The sequence below is a fragment of the Salvelinus fontinalis genome, chromosome 17 (assembly GCF_029448725.1).
Source record: "Salvelinus fontinalis isolate EN_2023a chromosome 17, ASM2944872v1, whole genome shotgun sequence".
NCBI lineage: Eukaryota > Metazoa > Chordata > Actinopteri > Salmoniformes > Salmonidae > Salvelinus > Salvelinus fontinalis.
Window position 1 is genome coordinate 3,044,431 of NC_074681.1, and position 22,934 is coordinate 3,067,364.

The following is a 22,934-nucleotide window of genomic DNA, read 5'->3' on the forward strand; positions in this document are numbered from 1 at the left end:
GTGATAATGATGATGATTTAAATGTATGTCTATCTAAAACCATTCCAGGTAAAACAAGAATCCACAACCCTGCTAAGGATTCATGAGGATAATGTCTATCAATACAGGGTAAAATACTTCTTGGCTGAAGATAAAGGACTGATGGAGAAATGATGAGGACTGGTGTGTGGGTGAAGAGGGCTCCTGACATTACATCAACATCATCCTACCTGGTCTTACTTTCCACACAGCAGATACCCTGGTCTGTCTGTACCATGGAATAAACCTACCCTGGCAGATAGCCTGACCTCTGACCCGTGGAATAAACCTACCCTGGCAGATAGCCTGACCTCTGTCCCGTGGAATAAACCTACCCTGGCAGATAGCCTGACCTCTGTCCCGTGGAATAAACCTACCCTGGCAGATAGCCTGACCTCTGACCCGTGGAATAAACCTACCCTGGCAGATAGCCTGACCTCTGTCCCGTGGAATAAACCTACCCTGGCAGATAGCCTGACCTCTGTCCCGTGGAATAAACCTACCCTGGCAGATAGCCTGACCTCTGTCCCGTGGAATAAACCTACCCTGGCAGATAGCCAGACCCCTGTCCCGTGGAATAAACCTACCCTGGCAGATAGCCTGACCTCTGTCCCGTGGAATAAACCTACCCTGGCAGATAGCCTGACCTCTGTCCCGTGGAATAAACCTACCCTGGCAGATAGCCTGACCTCTGACCCGTGGAATAAACCTACCCTGGCAGATAGCCTGACCTCTGTCCCGTGGAATAAACCTACCCTGGCAGATAGCCTGACCTCTGTCCCGTGGAATAAACCTACCCTGGCAGATAGCCTGACCTCTGTCCCGTGGAATAAACCTACCCTGGCAGATAGCCTGACCTCTGTCCCGTGGAATAAACCTACCCTGGCAGATAGCCAGACCTCTGTCCCGTGGAATAAACCTACCCTGGCAGATAGCAAGACCTCTGTCCCGTGGAATAAACCTACCCTGGCAGATAGCCTGACCTCTGTCCCGTGGAATAAACCTACCCTGGCAGATAGCCTGACCTCTGTCCCGTGGAATAAACCTACCCTGGCAGATAGCCTGACCTCTGTCCCGTGGAATAAACCTACCCTGGCAGATAGCCTGACCTCTGTCCCGTGGAATAAACCTACCCTGGCAGATAGCCTGACCTCTGTCCCGTGGAATAAACCTACCCTGGCAGATAGCCTGACCTCTGTCCCATGGAATAAACCTACCCTGGCAGATAGCCAGACCTCTGTCCCGTGGAATAAACCTACCCGGGCAGATAGCCAGACCTCTGTCCCGTGGAATAAACCTACCCTGGCAGATAGCCAGACCTCTGTCCCGTGGAATAAACCTACCCTGGCAGATAGCCTGACCTCTGACCCGTGGAATAAACCTACCCTGGCAGATAGCCTGACCTCTGACCCATGGAATAAACCTACCCTGGCAGATAGCCTGACCTCTGACCCGTGGAATAAACCTACCCTGGCAGATAGCCTGACCTCTGACCCGTGGAATAAACCTACCCTGGCAGATAGCCTCGCTTCCACTTACCGTTTCTCCTTGCATGAATAAATCAGCTGTGATCTAGCCTACTGCATGATGAACAGTCATTGGTCTGATGCCAGACGGCTGGATAAACTCTGTGAAATGTGTTTATTTCCTTCAAAGGGACAAGAACAGGCTTTGGTTGGTACAAGCCAGATGTACATAGTTGTAATAACATTGTAATAATGTAATGTATTAACATTGCTGTAATACAAGTATGGAGGTATATGTGTGCAACAAGCAATAATGTTTGATATAAGTGTTTTGGTTATCTTTTTTTCTTCAATGTATAAATTCTAATGTTTTTAAATAATGTGCAATAAGCAGTTCCTCTTCTGAACTGACCAAATTAATTCAGAGGTTGTTCCTACTGTAACGAATGAAATGTGTTTTAGCTTTCTCTATTGCTCCTTTGTGTGTTGTTGTGTTTTCTGAAGGTTACTAGACAGATGGCATGCTGGTTAAAATGTTCTTCCTCATCATCTCGGAATTTTTTTTAAACTAGCCTCGGTAAAAAAACTAGCCTGGGTACCAGTATGTTTCTGTTATCATTTCACGCCTCGCCACTTCTCGTCATGCCATGTTTTGGAGTGGCAAGGAATGGAATGATAGTACAGACTGGTACACAGGATAGATCAAAACATTACTGATGATCTTAGTTTCCTGGTTTATTGATGGTCTGTCTCAATTCCTCTATTTCCATGTAGAGATCTTACTTTACATTGAATCTATTGTTACACATATGATGCAATGCATTTAAAGAACCGAACTAACTCTTTAAATTATGTGAACTTATATATTAGTATGTGCTGTTCATTGTTTGTAATAAAATTTTGTTTGAAAAATCCAATCAAGATACTCCAGTTCTTGCTGTCGAAACAGCCTCTCCATATTATTTGACCTATTAAAGTGTGATTGTTATCGTGAGTGGAATGTTTTTTAATTAGTAGTTTAATTGACTGGCAGCTAAAAACAGAGAGCTTTTATTGCTGTTATTTATGTTAGGCGTAGCGACACAGGGGAACCCAAGAGCGGACTCAGATGAGAAAACAGGGATGAATGAACCAAAATATTTATAGTTACACAAAGATATATGGAGCGCAGATCCGGGGAAGCTTGGATGAGTTGCAGAAAAAACAGATGTGGAGACTGAGGTTGGAGTTAGCTGAGTAGAACAGGGTAAACAGGTCCTGATGGGAATCCAAGATAGTGGTGGTGAGTAAAATCCAGAGCAAGGTAGTTGGGTGGTGAGATGTGGAACAGGAGACTGGCGCCAGAGACAGAGCGGTAATGAGTAGAGATTACGATCTGGCAGAGTGGAAGTGGCAGGACTGAGTATTTGTTGAGGTCTTGATTATTGAACGAGTTGCAGCTGGTAGGGATCTGCTCTGACTCCAGCACACCTGTCTCCAACCACACAATCACACAGAGAGGGAGAGGGAGAGAGAGAGTGTACAGGGGGAGTAACTGCAGATCAAGAAGACAGCGGATGAACACCAGAGGGCGTAGCAGGAGCAGATGTGACAGTACGCCCCCCTCTATGGATGCCGCCTGGCGCACGACCTGGCTTGTCTGGGTGTGAGGTATGAAAATCCTGTAAGAGGGAGGGATCCAGAATGTGACGACGGGGCACCCAGCAGCGCTCCTCAGGCCCGTATCCCTCCCAGTACACCAGATACTGCCAACCTCGGCCCTGATGGCGCACATCCAAAAGCCGCCGGACGGTATAGGCAGGATGGTCGTCGATGAGCCGAGGGGGTGGATGAGCAGCTGCAGGAGGGGACAGGAGCAGACTGGTTTAATTAAGGATACATAGAAGGTGGGGTGAATTTTGAGAGAGTCTGGGAGTTTCAGATGAACAGCAAAGGGGTTTATGACACGATCAATCTCAAAGAGGCCAATGAATCGGGGAGGTGGTTTTTTGGAAACCACTTTCAGGGGCAAGTCCTTGGATGATAGCCATACCTTTTGGTCTGGAGTGTAGACTGGGGCTGAAGCATGGCGACAGTTAGCTTGGGATTAGGTTCTGGTGGAGGCATGAAGAAGGGCAGCCCGGGCCCTCTTCCAGGTGCTACGACAACGGCGCATGTGGTCCTGGTCTGAGGGCACCGCTACTTCGACCTCTTGGGCAGGGAACAAGGGAGGTTGGTAACCCAGAGCACACTCAAAGGGAGACATACCTGATGAGGCATTGATTAGGGTGTTGTGGGCCTATTTCACCCAGGGTAGCTGGGCACTCCAGGAGGAAGGGTTAGCCGAAGTCACACAGCGTATTGCAGTTTCCAACTCCTGGTTGGCCCGCTTGGTCTGGCCATTGGTCTGGGGGTGATATCCAGATGAAAGGCTGACATTAATACCCAGAGCTGTGCAGAAGGCTCTCCATACCTGGGATGTAAACTGTCCTCTGTCAGAAACAATTTCACTAGGGATACCATGCAGCCGCAAAACATGGGATACCAGCAGGTCCGCAGTCTCCCGGGAGGAAGGAAGCTTGGAGAGGGGAATGAAGTGAGCCTCTTTGGAAAATCAGTCAATAATAGTGAAGATGACTGAGTTACCATGCAATGGGGGAAGCCCAGTGACGAAGTCCAAAGCTATACGTGACCAGCGGCGACTGGGTACGGGAAGAGGACAAAGCAGACCAGATGTAGGTTTGGCGGAGGCTTTGTTCCAAGCCCAGACCGAGCAGGCGGAGATGAATTCCCGAGTGTCTTTCTCCATGGTGGGCCACAAAAATCGCTGATGCAGGAAGGCGACAGTCCGGTTCATGCCAGGGTGACAGGTGAGGTGCGTAGAATGGGCCCATTGAAGAACATCAGAACAAACTAAATCTGGCATAAACAGAGCCTTACGAGGACCGTTTCTAGGATCAAGCTGGTTCAGCTGAGCCTGACGAACACGGGACTCAATCTCCCAGGAGACAGCAGCAACGATGCAGGAGGATGGCATAATGGTTTCTAGCTCGGAACTTGTGTTGTCTGCGGTGAACTGACGGGAGAGGGCGTAAGGCTTGGTATTCTTAGATCCGGGGCGATAAGTGAGTGTGAAGTTGAATCTTCCAAAAACAATGCCCACCTGGCCTACCGAGAGTTCAGACGTTTGGCGATCTAGATGTAGGCTAGATTTTTGTGATCCATCCACACAATGAAGGTAAGGACCGAACCCTCTAACCAGGGACACCACTCCTCAAGAGCCAGCTTAACAGCCAGGAGTTCCCGGTTACCTATTTCAAAATGTCTTCTTTCGGGACAAGAAGGCACAGGATTGAGCTTCTGATCCGAGGGAGAACGTTGAGACAGGACTGCACCTACCCCGGTGTCGGAAGTGTCCACATCGAGGACGAACTGGAGTTCTGGGTCTGGCTGGGTAAGGATTGGTGCAGAGGTGAAGCGGTGCTTGAGTTCCCAGAACACTGCCTCTGCCTCTGGGGACCAGTGAAACGGAGTGGAGGTGGAGGTGAGTGGTAAGAGGCGCTGCCAAACAACTGTAGTCACGGATGAACCGTCTATAAAAATTGGCAAACCCCAGGAAACGCTGTAACTGCTTCAGATTCGCAGGCACAGGCCACTCTGTGACTGTCCTAACCTTGGTAGGGTCCATTCGTAGCTGTCCTTGAGCAATAATGTAACCCAATAAGGACACAGAGGAAACATGAAACTCACATTTCTCAGCCTTCACAAATACCTTATTCTCCAATAGCCTTTGGAGAACTTGGTGGACATGTTGCTTGTGACCCTCAAGGTCCTTCGAAAAAATAAGAATATCATCTACATAGACAAAAACAAAACGCCCAATGACATCCCTCAGGACATCATTAACCAGGCTCCTAAAAACAGCAGGGGCGTCAGTGAGACCAAAAGGCATAACCAAATACTCTAAATGTCCAAGTGGTGTGTTGAACGCCGTTTTCCACTCGTCCCCTTGTCTGATGCGGACAAGGTGGTAGGCATTCCGGAGGTCAAGTTTAGTAAACACTGTGGAACCATGGAGGGGGGAAAAAGCAGCACTGATAAGGGGCAAGGAATACTTGTTCCTGGCAGTGATACGATTCAATCCACGGAAGTCTATGCATGGCCTCAGTGACCCATCCTTCTTCTTGACAAAGAAAAACCCCGCTCCCACCGGAGAGGAAGAAGGCCTGATATGTCCGACAGCCAGTGAATCCTGGATGTATTCTTCCATGACTTCTTGCTCGGCGCAAGAGAGGTTATACAACCTGCTACTGGGGAGAGGAGCTCCAGGCTGAAGCTCGATAGCACCGTCGTACGGCCGATGAGGCAGCAGAGATGGGGTGTGGTGCTTACTGAATACAAGAGCTAGACCGTGATATTCTGGAGGAACAGAAGACAGGTCTGGGGTTTCTGGAATGGACTGGGGTGCAGACAAGGCAGGAGGAAGGGCAGAATGTAGACAATTAGAATGACAAAATGTACTCCAAGTAGTTACCCTTCCGGTGGACCAGTCAATCTGTGGGTTGTGTAGCTTTAACCATGGATGGCCCAGAACCAGAGGTGAGTGAGAACAGTTGATTATGTGGAAACTGATATTTTCTAGGTGATTTCCAGAGAGACGCAGGATAACAGGAACAGTTCTCTCCAAAACACGGAAGAGTAGCTTTCCATTGAGAGCGTTGGCATCCAGAGGTGAATCGAGTGAAACAGTCTCCAGACCCAACTTATTAACGACCCCTCGGTCCAGAAAGCTCTCGTCTGCGCCTGAATCAATGAGAACAGGCAGAGGAAAAGCCTGTCTCTGCCACACAAGGTTGGCCTCAAGCAGGGGTCTGAGAGATGATGGGCAGGCGATTTGGCTCAACAGTATATCCTCCACTACTGCTGAGCCCCCTCTTTTGCTGGACACAGGGAACAAGTGGAGACCAGGTGACCAACCTGGCCACAATATAGACAGCTCCTAGTACTGATACGTCGCTGCCTCTCCTCTGGAGATAGACGGGTCCGGCCGAGCTGCATGGGTTCAGGATTAGAACATGCCTGAAGATGTGACGCAGTCGGCGAAAGAGAGCAAGGCTCTGAAGCAGATGTTATGGGACATGCAACCCTACCTCTCCTCTCCCTCCGACACTCACAGAGACGGTTGTCAATGCGGATAGTGAGAGAAATGAGTTCGTCAAGTCCATCGGGCTCCTCTCTGGACACCAACTCGTCTTTGAGGGTCTCAGTAAGTGCGTTCCGGAATGCTCCCTGAAGGGCCTCGTCATTCCAGCCGCTCTCTGCGGCGAGGGTGCGGAACTCACATGCCAGTTCAGCCACACTCTGGGAGCCTTGACGAAGGGACAGATGTTGTTTAGCCGTATCCTTTACACAGACCGGGTGATCGAAGACCTTCCTCATCTCATCAGTGAATCCACCATAGGAGAAGCAGATAGGTGACTGTCTCTCCCACACCGCAGTGGCCCAGGAAAGCGCTGCTCCCCGAAGGCAACCAATCAAAAAATAAATCTTGGCTCGTTCACTAGCATAAGAGTAGGGCTGTTGCTCAAATACTAGTGAACATTGTACAAGAAAGGCTCTGCAAGCGCCAAAATTACCATCATAGCCCTCAGGAGTCGGAACAAAAGGCTCCCGAGGCGGAGAAGAGGGACTTGAGACTGGTTGTGAACTTTGGGCAGAGGTTCGGACCTGTAGGTCAGACAGGCTCTGTGAAAATTCCTTGATGTTCTCCAACAGGGTTTTCAGGGCTTGCTCATGTTGCTCAAGAAGGGTGCCTTGACCAACAAGAATTTGGTGAAGAGTAGTGGAGTCTGCTAGGTTCATCTCAAGGCCAGATCGTACTGTTAAGCGGAGCGACACAGGGGAACCCAAGAGCAGAATCAGATGAGAAAACAGGGATGAATGAACCAAAATATTTATAGTTACACAAAGATATATGGAGCGCAGATCCGGGGAAGCTTGGATGAGTTGCAGAAAAACCAGATGTGGAGACTGAGGTTGGAGTTAGCTGAGTAGAACAGGGTAAACAGGTCCTGATGGGAATCCAAGCTAGTGCTGGTGAGTAAAATCCAGAGCAAGGTAGTTGGGTGGTGAGATGTTGAACAGGAAACAGGAGCCAGAGACAGAGCGGTAATGAGCAGAGATTACGATCTGGCAAAGTATAGTGGCAGGACTGAGTATTTGTAGAGGTCTTGATTATGGAACGAGTTGCAGCTGGTAGGTATCTGCTCTGACTCCAGCACATCTTTCTCCAACCACACAATCACACAAAAAGGGAGAGTGAGAGAGAGTGTACAGGGGGAGTAACTGCAGATCAAGAAGACACCGGATGAATACCAGAGGGAGTAGCAGGAGCAGATGTGACAATTTATGAGTACATTATCTCTTATACACACACACATACGCACACACACACACCCACACATAAGCCTGCTGTTGCTGCTGAGGCTGTAAGCACAATGGTATCAATGCCATTTCCCGGTAATAAAACTGAAGAGACTGCCACATTTTAATAGATCCTTTTAGATTAACTCCAGGCCTATATAGAGCCAAGAGTTGTTCCTGGTTAGGTTAGAGCATTAAATTTGGCTCTGCATGGGTCAACTCCTGGCCCACTTGACAAAAGCAAAGCCTATATAAATAGTCCTTACATAATTCATGTCCAATAAACAAATGATTTATAGATACAGATCAAAATATTGTCCTCACTTGCTCTGTCCTGTTCTGTCCTCTCCTGTCCCCCTGTTCTGTCCTCTGCTGTTCCCTTATCCAGTCCTGTCCTTTCCTGTCAGCCTATGTCCTGTTCTGTCCTCTCCTCCATGTTATCACACCCTTAAACATGAGACCTCCATGTTATCACAGCTTAAACATGAGACCTCCATGTTATCACAGCTTAAACATGAGACCTCCATGTTATCACACCTTAAACATGACACCTCCATGTTATCACACCTTAAACATGAGACGTCCATGTTATCACACCTTAAACATGAGACGTCCATGTTATCACAACTTAAACATGAGACGTCCATGTTATCACACCTTAAACATGAGACGTCGATGTTATCACACCTTAAACATGAGACGTCCATGTTATCACACCTTAAACATGAGACCTCCATGTTATCACAGCTTAAACATGAGACCTCCATGTTATCACACCTTAAACATGAGACGTCCATGTTATCACACCTTAAACATGAGACCTCCATGTTATCACACCTTAAACATGAGACGTCCATGTTATCACACCTTAAACATGAGACCTCCATGTTATCACAGCTTAAACATGAGACCTCCATGTTATCACACCTTAAACATGAGACCTCCATGTTATCACACCTTAAACATGAGACCTCCATGTTATCACAGTGTAACGGCTTTCCTCTTCCTCTTCATCAGAAGAGGAGGAGCAGGGATTGAACCAATATGCAGCGGAGTTTGAAGACATATTTATTAAAGAAAACACGAACTCGATTATACACTAACAAAACAACAAACGACGTAGACGCACCTGAACATAAGAACTTACATATAACGAAGAACGCATGAAACAGGAACAGACTACATAAACCGAAAAACAAACAAACCGAAAACAGTCCCGTGTGGCGCAACGACATACACAAACACAGGAGACAACCACCCACAACGAACACTGTGAAAACACCTACCTAAATATGACTCTTAATTAGAGGAACGCCAAACACCTGCCTCTAATTAAGAGCCATACCAGGCAACCCATAAACCAACATAGAAACAGAAAACATAGAATGCCCACCCAAACTCACGTCCTGACCAACTAACACATACAACAAACTAACAGAAATAGGTCAGGAACGTGACATAACCCCCACCATAAGGTGCGAACTCCGGGCGCACCAGCACAAAGTCTAGGGGAGGGTCTGGGTGGGCATCTGACCACGGTGGTGGCTCAGGCTCCGGGCGAGGTCCCCACCCCACCATAGTCAATCCCAGCTTCCATTTCCCCCTATGAATGTCCACCCTCATCTTACCCCCACTAAATCCTTTTGGTAACATCGACAACAGGGGCAGCACCGGGACAGAGGGATAGCTCAGGACAGAGGGATAGCTCAAGACAGAGGGATAGATCAGGATAGAGAGGTAGCTCAGAATAGAGAGGTAGCTCAGGATAGAGGGGCAACTCCGGACTGAAAGGCAGCTCCGGACAGAGAGACAGCTCTGGACTGAGGGGCAGTTCTGGGTAAATAGCCGCTCTGGGCTAAGGGACAGCTCAAGACTGGCTGACGGCTCTGGACGCTCATGGTTGGCTGACGGTTCTCGACGCTCATGGCTGGCTGACGGCTCTGGTCGCTCATGGCTCGCTGACGGCTCTGGACGCTCATGGCTCGCTGACGGCTCTGGACGCTCATGGCTCGCTGACGGCTCTGGACGCTCATGGCTGGCTGACGGCTCTAGACGCTCATGGCTCACTGACGGCTCTGGCAGATCCTGTCTGGTTGGCGGCTCTGGCAGATCCTGTCTGGTTGGCGGCTCTGGCGGATCCTGTCTGGTTGGCGGCTCTGGCGGATCCTGTCTGGTTGGCGGCTCTGGCAGATCCTGTCTGGTTGGCGGCTCTGGCAGATCCTGTCTGGTTGGCGGCTCTGGCAGATCCTGCCTGGTTGGCGGCTCTGGCAGATCCTGACTGACGACTGGCTCTAGCGGCTCCTGACTGACTATCGGCTCTGACGGCTCGGAACAGACGGGCGGCTCTAATGGCTCGGGACAGACGGATGGCTCAGACGGCGCTGGGGAGACGGATGGCTCAGTCGGCGCTGGGGAGACGGATGGCTCAGACGGCGCTGAGGAGACGGATGGCTCAGATGGCGCTGTGGAGACAGATGGCTCAGATGACGCTGCGGAGACGGATGGCTCAGACTGCTCCTGTCTGGCGGAAGGCTCTGGCTGCTCCTGTCTGGCGGAAGGCTCTGTAGGCTCATGGCAGACGGGCAGCTTTGCAGGCTCATGGCAGACAGGCAGTTCATGGGCCGTTGGGCAGACGGCAGATTCTGGCCGGCTGAGACGCACTGTAGGCTTGGTGCGTGGTGCCGGAACTGGAGGCACCTGACTGAGGACACGCACTTCAAGCCTAGTGCGGGGAGCAGGGACAGGACACACTGACCTCTCGAAGCGCACTATATGCCTGGTGCGTGGTACCGGACTGAGGGCACGCACCTCAGGACGAGTGCGGGGAGAAATAACAGTGAGCACAGGACTTAGGAGACGCACAGGTGGCTTAGTGCGCGGTGCCGGAACTGGAGGCACTGGGCTGGAGACACGCACCATAGGGAGAGTGCGTGGAGGAGGAACAGGGCTCTGAAAACGCACTGGAAGCCTGGTGCGTAGTGTAGGCACTGGGGTTACTGGGCTGGGGCGGGGAGGTAGTGCCGGAAATACCGGACCGCGAAGGCGTACTGGCTCCCTTGAGCACTGAGCCTGCCCAACCTTACCTGGTTGAATGCTCCCCGTCGCCCGACCAGTGCGGGGAGGTGGAATAACCCGCACCAGCCTATGTAGGCGAACCGGGTACACCATGCGTAAGGCTGGTGCCATGTAAGCCGGCCCGAGGAGACGCACTGGAGACCAGACACGTTGAGCCGGCCTCATGACACCTGGCTCAATGCCCAATCTAGCCCTACCAGTGCGGGGAGGTGGAATAACCTGCACTGGGCTATGCACTCGTACAGGAGACACCGTGCGCTCTACTGCGTAACACGGCGCCTGCCCGTACTCCCGCTCTCCACGGTAAGCCTGGGAAGTGGGCGCAGGTCTCCTACCTGCCCTTGGCCCACTACCTCTTAGCCCCCCCCCCAAGAAATTTTTGGGGTCTCCTCTCGGACTTCCAGCCACGTCTCCTTGCTGCCTCCTCATACCACCGCTCTTGGGCTCTCGCTGCCTCCATCTCCTCACGAGAGCGGCGATATTCCCCAATGTGAGCCCAGTGTCCTTTACCTTCCAATACTTCCTCCCAAGTCCATGATTCCTGTGTAGTATCCTGCTCGACTTCGCGCCGCTTGGTTCTGGATCGGTGGGTGGTTCTGTAACGGCTTTCCTCTTCCTCTTCATCAGAAGAGGAGGAGCAGGGATTGAACCAATATGCAGCGGAGTTTGAAGACATATTTATTAAAGAAAACACGAACTCGATTATACACTAACAAAACAACAAACGACGTAGACGCACCTGAACATAAGAACTTACATATAACGAAGAACGCATGAAACAGGAACAGACTACATAAACCGAAAAACAAACAAACCGAAAACAGTCCCGTGTGGCGCAACGACATACACAAACACAGGAGACAACCACCCACAACGAACACTGTGAAAACACCTACCTAAATATGACTCTTAATTAGAGGAACGCCAAACACCTGCCTCTAATTAAGAGCCATACCAGGCAACCCATAAACCAACATAGAAACAGAAAACATAGAATGCCCACCCAAACTCACGTCCTGACCAACTAACACATACAACAAACTAACAGAAATAGGTCAGGAACGTGACACACAGCTTAAACATGAGACCTCCATGTTATCACAGCTTAAACATGAGACCTCCATGTTATCACACCTTAAACATGAGACCTCCATGTTATCACACCTTAAACATGAGACGTCCATGTTATCACACCTTAAACATGAGACCTCCATGTTATCACACCTTAAACATGACACCTCCATGTTATCACACCTTAAACATGAGACGTCCATGTTATCACACCTTAAACATGACACCTCCATGTTATCACACCTTAAACATGAGACCTCCATGTTATCACACCTTAAACATGAGACCTCCATGTTATCACAGCTTAAACATGAGACGTCCATGTTATCACACCTTAAACATGACACCTCCATGTTATCACACCTTAAACATGAGACCTCCATGTTATCACACCTTAAACATGACACCTCCATGTTATCACACCTTAAACATGAGACGTCCATGTTATCACACCTTAAACATGACACCTCCATGTTATCACACCTTAAACATGAGACCTCCATGTTATCACAGTTTAAACATGAGACGTCCATGTTATCACACCTTAAACATGACACCTCCATGTTATCACACCTTAAACATGAGACCTCCATGTTATCACACCTTAAACATGACACCTCCATGTTATCACACCTTAAACATGAGACCTCCATGTTATCACACCTTAAACATGAGACCTCCATGTTATCACACCTTAAACATGACACCTCCATGTTATCCGATAGCTCCAATCCAAAGTCCAGCTCTCTAATGCCTAACAATAATAATCACAGGGATGAGGGTCCTAGTAAAAGGTTTAGCTTCTGATCCAGGTCACCCTCTCCTGTCCAAAGAAAATAAGCACAAGCTACACCACTCCGCCCGGGCAAAGTGCCAGGCATGTACAATTCATGAACCTTTTAAATGGTTAACTCGTGAGCCAGGCCTAGTAATAGTATTACTACAACAAAATGACTGAGAAGCTTTGAAGTTCAAAGGGTTTTACAGTTCAGAAACAGAGATGTAGTTTGTGAGACAAGACATCCTATCTAGTGGGACCCCAAACAGACAGGCAGACAGGCAGACAGGCAGGCAGACAGACAGACAGACAGACAGACAGACAGACAGACAGACAGGCAGACAGGCAGGCAGGCAGACAGAAACACACACACACACACCGGCAGCAAAGAGGCATGGGGCCACATGGTCACATGGACAAGGGCCATGCCACTATACCGTCTTCCAACCAAGCATTGGTTACATCAGAAGTATGTGCCGAGCCTGATCCTGCCGAACCCACCAGCCCATACCGGCCTAATATTACTCCTAAATATAGTCCCAATGGTTTTCCCCACCGTCGAATCATGGGCATATTTACCCTCTCAACTACTCCTCCCAGCCTACAGTGCAAAAGGCCACGGTGGTCAAAATATGATTGTTTTTCATTTGGTTTATTTCATTACTTTAAGTGGGGTTGATTTAGTTTGCCTTGCATATCGGATGTGCCATTGCACTGGGAAAGCTAAATTAAGTTCACCATAGAGTATCTGAAAGAAATCAAATAGCCTCACATAGACCCAGGTCTAGTGAACCAAATGGATTCATTAAACACACTGCACTGATGCACTACAGACCATTAGATACAAGCCTGGAGAAGGAGAGTGAATCATCCATACCGGTCTCTAACCGTAACCTAACAATCTCTGTTTCTGTAAATGATTAGCCATAGAGCCACACCCTTTTCTACACATTTCCTGCTCTTTGTATAGTGACTGGAGGTCAAGGCAAGACTAGTGGACACAGCAAAACCAACATTGGGCTTTTTCACTTGCACAGGGCTGTGTATTGCTGTGTATTCTGTCATTTAAGAACATTGAATAACATATTCATGACAACAATAACAGACCTAGCCACAAATCTCAGGATAGGTAGAATAGAATAGAATAACTTTATTTTCAATAAAACCTACTTAATGTCACAGTCACATTTCCCATAATATTATGACCAGCTTGAGCAATAGCAAATCTGATCATGACTACAATATTGTTATCTTCCATAATATCTAAACTCAGCAACAACAAAAAAACGTCCCTTTTTCAGGACCCTGTCTTTCAAAGATAATTCATAAAAATATAAATAACTTAACAGATCTTCATTGTAAAGGGTTTAAACACTGTTTCCCATGCTTGTTCAGTGAACCATAAACAATTAAGGAACAAGCACCTTTGGAACGGTCGTTAAGACACTATAAACTTACAGACGGTAGGCAATTAAGGTCACAGTTATGAAAACTTAGGACACTAAAGAGGTCGTTCTACTCTGAAAAACACCAAAAGAAAGATGCCCAGGGTCCCTGCACATCTGCGTGAACGTGCCTTAGACATGCTGCAAGGAGGCATGAGGACTGCAGTAAATTGCAATGTCTGTACTGTGAGATGCCTTGACAGCGCAACAGGGAGACAGGACGGACAGCTGATCGTCCTCGCAGTGGCAGACCACGTGTAACAACACCTGCACAGGATCGGTACATCTGAACATCACACCTGCGGGACAGGTACAGGATGGCAACAACAACTGCCAGAGTTACACCAGGAATGCACAATCCCTCCATCAGTGCTCAGACTGTCCGCAATAGGCTGAGAGAGGCTGGACTGAGAGCTTGTAGGCCTGTTGTAAGGCAGGTCCTCACCAGATATCACCGGCAACAACGTCGCCTATGGGCACAAACCCACCGTTGCTGCAGCAGACAGGACTGGCAAAAAGTGCTCTTCACTGACGAGTCGCGGTTTTGTCTCACCAGGGGTGATGGTCGGTTTCGCTTTTATCGTCGAAGGAATGAGCGTTACACCGAGGCCTGTACTCTGGAGCGGGATCGATTGGAGGTGGAGGGTCCGTCATGGTCTGGGGCGGTGTGTCACAGCATCATCGGACTGAGCTTGTTGTCATTGCAGGCAATCTCAACGCTGTGCGTTACAGGGAAGACATCCTCCTCCCTCATGTGGTACCCTTCCTGCAGGCTCATCCTGACATGACCCTCCAGCATGACAATGCCACTAGCCAGTGATTTCCTGCAAAACAGGAATGTCAGTGTTCTGCCATGGCCAGCAAAGAGCCCGGATCTCAATCCCATTGAGCACGTCTGGGACCTGTTGGATCGGAGGGTGAGGGCTAGGGCCATTCCCCCCAGAAATGTCCAGGAACTTGCAGGTGCCTTGGTGGTAGAGTGGGGTAACATCTCACAGCAAGAACTGGCAAATCTGGTGCAATACATGAGGAGGTTCCGCACTGCAGTACTTAATGCAGCTGGTGGCCACACCAGATACTGACTGTTACTTTTGACCCCCCCCCCTTTGTTCAGGGACACATTATTCCATTTCTGTTAGTCACATGTCTGTGGAACTTGTTCAGTTTATGTCTCAGTTGTTGAATCTTGTTATCGTCATACAAATATTTACAAATGTTAAGTGTGCTTAAAATAAATGCAGTTGACAGTGAGAGGACGTTTCTTTTTTTGCTGAGTTTATATGATGTATGCATATCTAATCTCCATAATCTGGTTCTTTTCCCTATCATCAGTTAAAGCATGGGGACTTGCCTGGAGAGAATTATCATTGTGATTCACAGCTTAGAGTCAAGCTATTTATTCTGTTGTCTTCTAGGAAGCCAATGATGCCTGACAGAGCTCCAGTATCAACTGGTAAAGGTTTGACAAGCTATGCAAGGGGTGGTCTGGGTTTTCAGACGGCGTGTGTGTGCGTGTGTGTGACCGCTATGCTGACTGAGTTCCAGTGACAGGTGGAAAAATCGGAGCTATGCAAATCTAGCACAGTAGCACCGCACTCCAATTGGACATAGTTCTGGAGTACAGTAGAAGCTAATTGGCTACAGTAAAATGGACTGATTGGACAGAGTTGAGCCACGAGGTGTGACATAAATAGTGACGCTGTGGTGAATCCTTTATATGCTAGGCAGAGATACTCTATCAATGAAGTAGTAAAGGGAACATTCTAGCTATAAGAGAAAGAAAAGAAAGTTTAAAGGACTTTTCTTTTGAAAGTTATTTTTTTTATATAGGGGTTCCTTTCCTTCGTCTAACACCGACGTAGAGTAGTTACTGCTACGGACCAAGATCAAGATATCATCATGAAATTCATTATAGGAATTGGCGGGTAAGTCATATCTAATGAATATTAATATTGAAAACAAGTTTACTATTTTACTATTTGTTATGACGGTAAGAACATAATTCAACGTTTCTAATATTGATAATACCAAACGTATTTCTGTAGCCGAAATTAATGGTCCACACAAGATTAAGTGGACCGGAGATAATTTATAGAAAATGATGTTCATTGTGTTTTTTCATTATTCTGTCTAGCGTGACCAACGGTGGGAAAACCACTCTAACCAATACATTGATCCAGGCTTTGCCCAACTGTTGTGTGATACATCAGGATGACTTTTTTAAGGTAAGACGCTTCAACACGGTTATGTCTCTCAGCCCAGAAAGCTTGACCACTCTGATTTCATCCATATCATGATTTTAAAGTCATAACATCGTGTTTACTTATTTTATTATCCGTTTTTTTATGATCAAAAAACGAACAGATTGTATAGCCTACAGTAGTCTATTTAATTGGAGTTACAAATAAAGAAAAATTGGCCTTGAACACTTAATATCGCCACCTACTGGTGGAAAGTCAGTAAAGGATGACCAGACAGAGCTACCGCATTCCACCTGCAGATATAAAGTCAGTAAAGGATGACCAGACAGAGCTACCGTATTCCACCTGCAGACATAATGTGCTTAACATTGTCTCCTGAAGAACCAATGAAAATGTTTAAATGTTTACATCATTTGAAGTTCAAACATTGCATTCACATTTCATGTAATGCAACAATCGTTTTACTGCATGACAGTTATTAACGTTCATTTGACTTTGAACATTTTGATTCACCCCATAATGATCTGTATAGTCTGTGTTGTCAATGTCAACAACTTATTGCCAACTAAGGATCATTTAAAAAAGGGTTTATTTTTATTTAAAGGTCAGTGGATGAATATCACTGACTGTCAACGGCTGACACCGTGTACCCTCTCCAGTACGATTACAGTGCCCTGCCCACATGTTGAGCAGTTAGGTCATGTGCCAGCAGCATGGTTGGGGTCAAATCTATTTCAATTCAGTCAATTCAGGAATTGAAGTTGGAATTTGGAATGTAGAATTGGAATTGGAATTTCAATTGACTTCCTGATCCCATCGCTGGCCCTTATAAGGCATTATTTACGGTACACTGAGGGTGCAGGTTAGCCTTTAGCTGTTTGCCTTAGTGGAGACGATGGTGTCGTTAGCTTAGCTCATGTCCAGGTGTGATCAGCACTGACTGGTTACTACTCTGTCATCATCACCTTGAGGTTGCAGCAATGTTTTCTTGGTGACTGTTATTTCAGAAACCCGATCAGATAGAAGTCGGGGAGGACGGCTTTAGGCAGTGGGATGGTAAGAGTTGGATTCGCTGTAGGAATGAAAACAAACACTACGAGTAATGTACTCTTTCCCTTTAATTGACATCTTCAAAAGTTCCTCTGATACTTTTGTAATAGACAACAATTTACCTGCAATTTTAAAATACATTTTTACAAAAATTCTGTGAATGCTACGCCAGTTACTAGAGCTTACTGTTGTGTTTTGAAGCACATTGGCTGCTGTGCTGTTTTAGTTCCCTGGTGGTGAAGCGTATTGTTCTGTCTATTCCCTGTTCTCTAGTGATCACATCCCTGGATATGGAGGCCATGGTTAACACTGTGGAGGGGTGGCAAGAGAACCCAGTCAAGTTCGCCCGCTCCCACGGCGTCTGCGTCACACCTGAAGCAGAAGACTCAGACCCTGATAACGGTATCCACATCCTCATCGTGGAAGGGTTTCTGCTCTATAACTACAAGTATGTTGTTTCCTACAACATTTACATTGACATGTTAGCGACAACGTAGTTAGACTCTCTCTCTCTTCCCTTCAAGGACAATAACGTTCAATCGTATCTTACTATACACTACTATTGACTTTATCAATTCAAGTTAACTAGAGTTTTTCTTGGAACTCGCGGCTTGTTCTTACCACTGTTTGTTTTGTTTCCTGCAGGCCTATTGTTGATGTCTATGACAAAAGTTACTACATTGCCATTCCAAAGGAGGAGTGCAAGAGGAGGAGAAGTACAAGGAACTACACAGTCCCTGACCCCCCTGGTCTGTTTGAAGGCCATGTCTGGCCCATGTACCTGAAACACAGGAAAGAGATGGAAGACAACTACCATGGTATAGGTATGTACTGGACACTACTGCAGAGTTCATATCATGTTTATTAGGATCAATTATTATAATATATGTGTGTATTTAACTTTTCCACTATTTTTACTATGGTTTATAAAGACTAAATTTGAGGCATTTTGCCCCTCAGAGTACCTTGATGGCTTGAAACCTAAAGAGGAGATCTACAGCCAAGTGTATGAAAACATACAAAACACCCTGCTCAACAACTTATAGGTAAATAAATACATATATTGGATCACTTACGTGTACACATATAAATCGGCATTAATGTATTGCATGCTAATAATTGTTATATCTCTCTCTTCCACAGCAGGGAGTCCGAAGACTTGTGTATAAACTTGTAAATAATAATATTGTGGGAAGTGCAACATCAGTACCATACTACTGCCTGAAATTAATATTGATATGTAAATAGTTTAAGGCCTAACTTATTTTTTAAAAACTGAACGGCAGAAGCATTGTATTTTGTATAATCAAATGTAACCTTTTCTAAGATGATTTACCAACTGGACTGCCCAGTGTTGAAACATATGAATAACAGGTCTATGTGCTTCCTGTGTTTTCATGGTTAACAAAATATCATCCCACACTGAGAGGAAAGATTGTGTCTACAACATAAAGAGACCTATGAATCCATCTACTGTGTTCTGTGGTTATTCTCAATCCAATGAACTTTCAATTTACAGCTTTCTAAACGGGGAAATGTGGCAACACAAGACTAGCATCCAGTAAACGCAGCTATATTACAGTGAGAGCATTTAGAAAACTATTATATTATACATACAGAAACATATACAGCTGTGACATCTTCATCCATATCATTGTGTACACTGAAGACAGATTCAAGATCAACACAAATGCTTAGTCTCTGTTTTTTGTGGGGGTTTTTACATCATTTTACATCAGCTGCTCTGATACCACCCTGAACTGTCGAAGCTTTAACATTCAGGAAAGGGAAAGAAACCAGAACAGAATTTATTCCTGATGAATTTTGAACATTGAACCAAAAACTCTCCACAAACAACAAAAACAACAACAAAACTAGCCCTACTGTGATGCAGTAGTAACTACTTGATACTGACACTGTGCCTACCTACGTAAACGGCCATGTACATGCAGAGATATCTGGGACATATTCAGTAGTGGAAAAGGCTTCTCAGTGATGATGCGAGGTTTCCCATTCCGTGGGAATAGTTAACAGCTCTTTTGAAGTTGAGTTGAAGCCACTGTAAATTGTTCCCTCCCAAGACATTTTTAAAAGGTTATTCTTTCGCACAACGCATATTTAATTGTGTTTAGCATTTAACAACAGTGCTCCATCCCATTAATGAGGGGAGTCAGTCAAAACAAACCATTGGTTATATTTGTATTTAATCATTCGAAGCCCATCACATCTGCCATCTGCAGTTTATTTCCTCATAAATGACCTTGCATGTAGCAACACACCAAACACCCATGTCGGGGGTTCTGTTAGCTCATTTGGTTGCAGTTCTTGTACCCGGGGTTCCGGGTTTGATTCCTACTGAATATGTGTTCAGTGCAAGTCGCTTGGGATAAAAGCATCAGATAAATTATTGTCTGATGGACATCGGCTGGTCAATGATATCTAATCTATTTACAATAGGACCTCAACTACCAAGAAAGTGGGCTTATGTTGTTATCCATGATACTGGTAATGACAGTGTAATTTCATCCTTATAGCTTGTCAACCATGACCTGGGATTTCAATAACTACAATACGGTGTGAACAGCCAACCCAGCAGTCTTCCAGCGGGGGCGGGGTGGTGACCAGCTGGGGCGGGGTGGTGACCAGCTGGGGCGGGGTGGTGACCAGCTGGGGCGGGGTGGTGACCAGCTGGGGCGGGGTGGTGACCAGCTGGGGCGGGGTGGTGACCAGCGGGGGCGGGGTGGTGACCAGCGGGGGCGGGGTGGTGACCAGCGGGGGCGGGGTGGTGACCAGCTGGGGCGGGGTGGTGACCAGCTGGGGCGGGGTGGTGACCAGCTGGGGCGGGGTGGTGACCAGCGGGGGCGGGGTGGTGACCAGCGGGGGCGGGGTGGTGACCAGCTGGGGCGTGGGTGGTGACCAGCTGGGGTGGGGTGGTGACCAGCTGGGGCGGGGTGGTGACCAGCTGGGGCGGGGTGGTGACCAGCGGGGGCGGGGTGGTGACCAGCGGGTGGGGGTGGTGACCAGCTGGGGCGGGGTGGTGACCAGCTGGGGCGGGGTGGTGACCAGCGGGTGCGGGGAGCTGGGCCTTTTGTCTTGTGACGCATAACTGGGAATTTTTTGGGTGCCTGGCGAGGACAAGCTGAGGGTTGCTGGTGGCAGCTTGCTGGTGTGTGTGTGTGTGTGTGTGTGTGTGTGTGTGTGTGTGTGTGTGTGTGTGTGTGTGTGTGTGTGTGTGTGTGTGTGTGTGTGTGTGTGTGTGTGTGTGTGTGTGTGTGTGTGTGTGTGTGTGTGTGTGTGTGTGTGTGTGTGTGTGTGTGTGTGTGTTATATTTAGGCCAGATGCTTTGGGTGTCAGGGGAGTATTATTAGGCCTTGTACAGAGAGATTCCGGGGGGAGTGGTTATGATCTCTACGTGCCCTCCTGCCAGTTTCACGGCCCTATCTCCTGCACCAGCCAATCAGGCTCTCCAGGCGGACGGAGGCGGAGGCAACAGGGGAAAGGTGAGAACCAGAGAGGCATGCGATCCATGTGCTCCCACGTCACACGGCGGCTCCATGGTAACCGGAACATAACCAAAGAGTAAAGCCATATTTGGGTTGGAAGGAGGGGAGCCGGCCTGTAAGGCTGTCACACGCTTTCCCCCCCAAGTGAGTCAGTCCCCTACGACCCTACTACCCTACTACCCAACTATCCTACTAGACTACCACCCAACTACCCAACTACCCTGCTACCCTAATACCAAACTACCCAACTACCCATATACCCAGCTACCCTGCTACCCTACTACCAAGCTACCCAGCTACCCTGCTACCCTACTACCCTACTACCCAACTACCCTGCTACCCAACTACCCATCTACCCAGCTACCCTGCTACACAGCTACCCTGCTACCCAACTACCCAGCTATCCTGATACCCTACTACCCAACTACCCTGCTACCCAACTACCCATCTACCCAGCTACCCAGCTACCCTACTACCCAGCTACCCTCCTACCCAACTACCCTACTACCAAGCTACCCAGCTACCCTACTACCAATCTACCCAGCTACCCTGCTACCCTACTACCCATCTACCCAGCTACCCTTCTTCCCTGCTACCCAGCTACCCAGCTACCCAACCTCCCAGCTACCCTCCTACCCAACTACCCTACTACCCAACTACCCAACTGCCCTACTACCCCACTACCCTACGACCCTACTACCCCACTACCCTACTACCCAACTACCAACTCCAAAGACATGTGAGCATTTTTGATGGTGCTACTGCTGTTTTGTGTCTAGGCTGGGTTACTTTAAAGCAATTTGTGACAACTGCTGATGTAAAAAGGGCTTTATAAATACATATGAACTTTGATTGAATTGAAATACATGGAATACTTTTGACAAGCATAACATGATGAACCCAAATGTCATTCACCAGACACTCCCTCCTATGCACAGTCGCCTGGGGACAAAGTTAGATATCCCAAAATTGTGGCAACATTTTGTGACCTTAGGCCAGTGGTCTCCAATCGCTAGCAACCAGTAGCTCGCAGGCCAACTACCAGTAGAGGCCAACTACCAGTAGCTCGCAGGCCAACTACCAGTAGCTCGCAGGCCAACTACCAGTAGCTCGCAGGCCAACTACGAGTAGCTCGCAGGCCAACTACAAGTAGCTCGCAGGTCAACTACGAGTAGCTCGCAAGCCGCCTACCAGTAGCTCGCAGGCCAACTACCAGTAACTCACAGGCCAACTACCTGTAGCTCGCAGGCCAACTACCAGTAGCTCGCAGGCCAACTACCAGTAGCTCGCATGCCAACTACGAGTAGCTCGCAGGCCAACTACCAGTAGCTCGCAGGCCAACTACCAGCAGCTCGCAGGCCAACTACCAGTAGCTCGCAGGCCAACTACCAGTAGCTCGCAGGCCAACTACGAGTAGCTCGCAGGCCAACTACGAGTAGCTCGCAGGCCAACTACCAGTAGCTCGCAGGCCAACTACCAGTAGCTCGCAGGCCAACTACCAGTAGCTCGCAGGCCAACTACCAGTAGCTCGCAGGCCAACTACAAGTAGCTCGCAGGCCAACTACCAGTAGCTCGCAGGCCAACTACGAGTAGCTCGCAGGCCAACTACGAGTAGCTCGCAGGCCAACTACGAGTAGCTCGCAAGCCGCCTACCAGTAGCTCGCAAGCCGCCTACCAGTAGCTCGCAGGCCAACTACCAGTAGCTCGCAGGCCAACTACCAGTAGCTCGCAGGCCAACTACGAGTAGCTCGCAGGCCAACTACCAGTAGCTCGCAGGCCAACTACCAGTAGCTCGCAGGCCAACTACCAGTAGCTCGCAGGCCAACTACCAGTAGCTCACAGGCCAACTACCAGTAGCTCGCAGGCCAACTACGAGTAGCTCGCATGCCAACTACCAGTAGCTCGCAGGCCAACTACGAGTAGCT

General features: G+C 48.1%; 2 protein-coding genes across 7 annotated transcripts in view; both read left to right on the forward strand.

The window, feature by feature from the left end:
• The window catches only part of LOC129813574 (caytaxin-like), a 45,180-nt gene extending 29,281 nt beyond the window's left edge, over positions 1-15,899 (forward strand). For 2 of the 5 annotated variants that reach the window (XM_055865889.1, XM_055865892.1), the window contains one exon: positions 15,671-15,899. In XM_055865889.1, the coding sequence (XP_055721864.1) occupies positions 15,671-15,803 (133 nt within the window). In that variant the 3' untranslated portion in view covers positions 15,804-15,899. Of the gene's footprint in view, positions 1-48; positions 2,402-15,670 lie in introns of those variants that run through there. The other 3 variants (XM_055865890.1, XM_055865893.1, XM_055865891.1) reach the window with 2 other exon arrangements.
• A 190-nt stretch (positions 15,900-16,089) lies between these two features.
• Positions 16,090-18,975, forward strand: LOC129813575 (nicotinamide riboside kinase 2-like). Of its 2 annotated transcripts, XM_055865894.1 has the most exons (7): positions 16,090-16,180; positions 16,390-16,480; positions 17,464-17,512; positions 17,780-17,954; positions 18,152-18,330; positions 18,467-18,552; positions 18,650-18,975. In XM_055865894.1, the coding sequence occupies exons 1-6, from the start codon at positions 16,155-16,157 to the stop codon at positions 18,550-18,552; spliced, it is 606 nt and encodes a 201-aa protein (XP_055721869.1). In that variant the 5' UTR covers positions 16,090-16,154; the 3' UTR covers positions 18,650-18,975. The 2 variants fall into 2 exon arrangements, with proteins under 2 accessions (XP_055721869.1, XP_055721870.1); XM_055865895.1 differs by lacking the exons at positions 16,090-16,180; positions 17,464-17,512 and having other exon boundaries at positions 16,393-16,480.
• Positions 18,976-22,934: the final 3,959 nt, after the last annotated feature.

Coding starts and splice junctions, on each gene's coding strand:
- LOC129813575 (XM_055865894.1), top strand. CDS start 16,155: ATGAAATTCATTATAGGAATTGGCGG. Junction 16,181..16,389: donor TTCATTATAGGAATTGGCGG/GTAAGTCATATC, acceptor TATTCTGTCTAG/CGTGACCAACGGTGGGAAAA. Junction 16,481..17,463: donor ATCAGGATGACTTTTTTAAG/GTAAGACGCTTC, acceptor CTGTTATTTCAG/AAACCCGATCAGATAGAAGT.